Source organism: Suncus etruscus, chromosome 5, assembly GCF_024139225.1.
Source record: "Suncus etruscus isolate mSunEtr1 chromosome 5, mSunEtr1.pri.cur, whole genome shotgun sequence".
NCBI classification, from domain to species: domain Eukaryota; kingdom Metazoa; phylum Chordata; class Mammalia; order Eulipotyphla; family Soricidae; genus Suncus; species Suncus etruscus.
Window position 1 is genome coordinate 18,742,630 of NC_064852.1, and position 4,799 is coordinate 18,747,428.

Here is a 4,799-nt window from a genome sequence, read left to right on the forward strand (position 1 = left end):
AATTATCTTTATTTAAACACCATGATTACAAATATGATTGTAGTTGTATGATATCAGTCATGTAAAGAACACTCCCCTTCACCAGTGCAACATTCCCACCACCAATGTCCCAAATCTCCCTCCTCCCCACCCCACCCACACCTGTACTCGAGACAGGCTTTCTACTTCCCTCATTCATTCACATTGTTAGGATAGTTCTCAATGTAGTTATTTCTCTAACTGCACTCATCACTCTTCGTGGTGAACTTCATGTCAAGAGCTGCAAAGGCAGTCAAGCTCTTTAATGTTGGTAGACCAGGGAGGGAATTGGATGAAGTCAATGGCTAGGACTCTCTGGGAAACTCTGTAGGCCTTGAAGTTCTCTAAGTCCCTCTAGCAACATATGGATATGGGCCTGGATCTTCATGGAGTCCTTGGTAAGGCTGTTGCTGAGCTCTGTGAGGAGAGAGCTCTTACGGTCAATGAACTTGAGCGCTTCTGTCAGTGTCAACTCCAGGAAAAAGCCATAACCAAGGGCCATGTAGATTCGGGATGCATCTGAAACCACTGTATCAACGAAGAAGTTACAGCCCAAATCAACTTGCATATTTAATTCTGAGTGATTAGTTTCCTGGATTCTCTCAATGACATTTCTCAGTTGAAGGTATTTGGCCAGCTGTTCATAGATCTTGTCACGATGGTCCAGCACCTTTTGTAGGTCCCGCTGCAGCACGTCACTGATGAAAGTCTCATAGAGCAGCACTTTATCTCCCAAGGGATCCAATGCCCGCTGTTTTGGGGGCATCGCCATGATGGGCTCCTGTGGAATAAATAGAAACGGGAGAAGAGAGATCATTTTGACTACACTTTGGCCTCATGCGCTATACAATTGCAACCTCTCAATGTTAGGAATGAACACATCTAGTTCTTGTGGGCGTATGGGGTAAGGGTGGGGGTTCCACATTCTGCATCTCCTTATTTGGGACATGTTGCAATTCAGCCCTTGATAGGGCTGGAAGATGATAGGATGGAGGATGAGGTCTTTCTCCTCCAGCTCGGACCACTCGTCTGCCACCTGGGTCTGAGAGTTCAGGATAGCGGTGGGTAGAAAACTCACAGGCAGTCAGGCTTCAGGAGATATCAGCTTTGTTCAGTGGATAAGGCTGAAGAATCCCCTAGCCTTCCTCAGACCCTTGCTTTTATAGACAAGAATCATGTACCACCCTAGGGTGGGAGCAGAATACCAAGTAAGGAATAATCCAATATAATATCACCAGGTCACACCCTGGAGTGGGTAAAATAATTGATTAGGGTAGGATCAGTAAGATAATAATCTTATGGAAATGTTTTCATATATAACAGGACTCCACCACCCAGGAACACCCAAATGCACCCATTACCTTCACATTTTATTATTATTATTATTTTGGTTTTTAGGCCACACTCAGTGACACTCAGAGGTTACTCCTGGCTATGTGCTCAGAAATCGCTCCTAGCTTGGGGGACCATAAGGGACACGGGGGGATGGAACTGTGGTCCGTCCTAAGTTAGCATGTAGCAAGGCAAATGCCCTACCGCTTGTGCTACTGCTCCAGTGCCCAGATTTTATTTTATTTTTTGATTTTTGGGTCACACCTGGCAGCACTCAGGGGTTACTCCTGGCTCTACGCTCAGAAATTGCTCCTGGCAGGCTCGGGGGACCATACGGGATGCCGGGATTCGAACTACCGTCCTTCTGCATGCAAGGCAAAAACTCCTTACCTCCATGCTATCTCTCTGGGCCCCAGATTTTATTTTATTTTTTATTTTATTTTTTGGTTTTTGGGTCATACCCAGCAGCGCTCAGGGGTTACTCCTGGCTCTACACTCAGAAATTGCTCTTGGCAGGCTCGGGGGACCATATGGGATGTGCTGGGACTCGAACCACTGTCCTTCTGTATGCAAGGCAAATGCCTTACCTTCATGTTATCTCTCTGGCCCCAGATTTTTTGTTTGTTTGTTTGTTTTTGAGCCACACCCATTTGATGCTCAGGGGTTACTCCTGGCTAAGCGCTCAGAAATTGCCCCTGGCTTGGGGACCATATGGGACACCGGGGGATCGAATCGCAGTCCTTCCTTGGCTAGCGCTTGCAAGGCAGACACCTTACCTCTAGCGCCACCTCACCGGCCTCAGATTTTTTTAATCTAAATTTTTTTGGGGGGACATACTGGACCGGACTGTTAAATGACACCCTGATTTTATCCAAAACAAAGGCATCCCCGAACTTTCTCTTTCCTTTTTCACCTATCCCTTTGATGTATAAAAGTCCACGTGCATCTCACTCAACTCTCCCACCTGCCCGGTTGAATTCGTACTGGAGAATAAAGAGGTTTTACTTTGGCTTGACATGAAGGAAGACCACAAGGCGAGAAGCCACTGAGTCCATGATTCTCTCCTGACTGGCTTGGTTTATTAATTCTTCGCAACTTCCCTTCTTCAGACCCGTCCACCTGGGGCTGAATACAGTGCGTGGGGATTTATTTCACACCCGACAGTTAGGGTTTGCTTTTGGCTCTGCACTGAAGGATCACTCCTGACAGGGTTTAGGGGACACTATGTGCTGGGTGTCAAACTCAGTTCAGCTGAATGTAAGGTGAGCCCCCTACCTGCAGTACTATCATTCTGGCCCTCGTATTATATTTCATTTGGCATCTTCTGACAAAGTGAAACACTAATAATGAAGCTGTCACAAAGTGGGAAAAAAACACAAATTGCAGTGTTGGCATCATTGTGTTAAGGGGGTGTGGTCCTGCACCAGCCATTAAAGGCTGGGAGTGTTATGATGAATGACAATGGCTAAGGGTCTGAGGAATAATTCGGGCCATCCCTGGTACCACGAGATCCCCCAAACACAGCTGGGTGTGGTCCTGGGAGCCCCCTAGCACCTCAGGCCCACCTGGGGAGCCCCTGCATCTCAGGCCCTGAAGCTGAAGCACCAGCCTGGCCATCTAAGTATCACTGATGGAGCCCCTAGCCCCTTAAGGCTTCTGTCCACAAAAGACAAACAGCTTAAAGACAATGTCACCTAAGCCTTGATGCTTGGCTTAGAGCCGGCAGGAAGGTGCAAAGCCCTGGCTTGGGGGACATGGCATTAACTCAGAAGTGTTGGAGAGGGGCCCTGAGCCATAGTAAAGTGGGGAGAGCATTTGCCTTGAAGGAGGCTGACCCAGATTTGATCCCTGGCGTCCCGTAGGGTCCCCTGTTGTCACCAGGAGTGATTTCTGAGTGCACAGCCAAGTGTGGTCTAACAACAAAAACCAAAGATGTGCCAGAGAGACTGGACGGTGGGTAGGGCTGACCTTGCACGTAGCCCATCTAGACTCAACCCTGGCATCATATATGGCCTCCTGAAGCCTGCCAGAGGTGATCCCTGAGCACTGTAGGTGTGACTACTCCAGAGAAGGGAGAGAGACCGAGATTCCTGAAGCAGGCTGGGACTTGGATACTGCCCGGTCCCAGAGCTGCTGTCCCTAGAGGGCGTCACTCTCCTCCAAATCAGGTACCAGCGTCTCTTCCAGCAGCAGCAGCTGCTCTGGCCTTCTGCATTCCAAGGCCTCTGAGCTGCTCACCATCTATGTCCTTGCCTGTCTCTCTCCCTCTCATTCACACGCACCCCACACTACACCCACACAAAAGGGGGTGGTGGTGGTGGAGGGGAGTCCCCCAGACAGACAGACAGACAGACAGACAGACAGACAGACAGACAGACACACACACACACACACACACACACACACACACACTTTCAAGCCCTTTGAGAATCCCACTGGAGTGGGGCTGGGCCTTCCTCCTCTGTGTCCACGTCGTGGCTCTCTGCGCTGGTGTGTGGGGGACAGCAGAACAGCCTGGGGTCCCCGGAAGGACCCCCCAAACCCCACCACTCTCCTCCGCCTTTTTTCTGCAGCCTGGGAGCTTGCTTCCCCAGTGGTGTTTCTCCTAAGAGCTGCTTGGTGTTGAAACCTAGAGGCCTGTCTAGAGCCAGGCTAGGGGAGCTCAGGCCACCCCCAGTTTGTGTGTGTGTGTGTGTGTGTGTGTGTGTGTGTGTGTGTGTGTGTGTGTGTCTCGAATCCCCCTTCCCCTGTCCCCCTTCCTAGACCCCCCGTGGGGTGTGGCACGTGCCCACCTCCCACCCCCCAAAATCCAGTTCGGAGAGGGGCCTGGTTCCTCCAGTTTCACGCTCAGAACCTGCAGGAAAAAAACCACTTGCTCGCAGCCACATACACACACCCCAATCCGGGTGCACGGGCTGAACCCCAAAACCAGCCGAGGGCCCTGGATCCCCCGTTAGAGCTAGCAGCCGCCTGGGAGGAGGAGGAGGAGGAGGAGGAGGGGAGGAAAAGGGGGAGGAGAAGGAGGAGCCGCGTGGTCCAGCCTTGCGATTCCAGGGCGGCGCGGCAGGGGGCGCTGTAGGCGGCGGCGGCGCGGGGCGAGGCGAGGCAGGGATAGGCGAGACGAGACGAGGGAGGCAGAGGCCGGAGCAGGCGGCGGCGGCGGCGGCGGCGGGCGCGGGCGCGGGCGGGGGCGGGGAGCGGTGCGCGAGCGGCCGAGACGAGCGAGCGGCGAGACCAGAGGCTCGAGCGGGCTCCGCGCTGGGAGAGCGACGAGCGCTTGATTGAGCGGGCGGGCGAGCGAGCGCCGCGCGCCCCAGAGGAGCCCGGGAGGGAGGGAGGGAGGGAGGGGGCGGGAGGGGAGGGGAGGGGAGGGGAGGGCGGGCGGCGGCAGGAGGGAACGAGCGCAAGAGCGAGGAGCGAGCAAGCCCGCCGCCGCCGCCGCCTCGCCG

At 53.2% G+C, this 4,799-nt stretch overlaps 1 protein-coding gene across 1 annotated transcript; it reads right to left on the bottom strand.

Annotated features, from left to right (window-relative positions):
* Positions 1-266: 266 nt before the first annotated feature.
* LOC126009586 (protein UXT-like) lies at positions 267-799 on the bottom strand. The gene has a single exon (XM_049774101.1). It carries the CDS (start codon positions 788-790, stop codon positions 317-319), a length of 474 nt encoding a protein of 157 aa, XP_049630058.1. The 5' UTR covers positions 791-799; the 3' UTR covers positions 267-316.
* Between the last annotated feature and the right edge of the window lie 4,000 nt (positions 800-4,799).

Excerpts from the sequence above, each read along its gene's own strand:
- LOC126009586 (XM_049774101.1), bottom strand. The coding sequence starts at position 790 with ATGGCGATGCCCCCAAAACAGCGGGCATTGGATCCCTTGGGAGATAAA.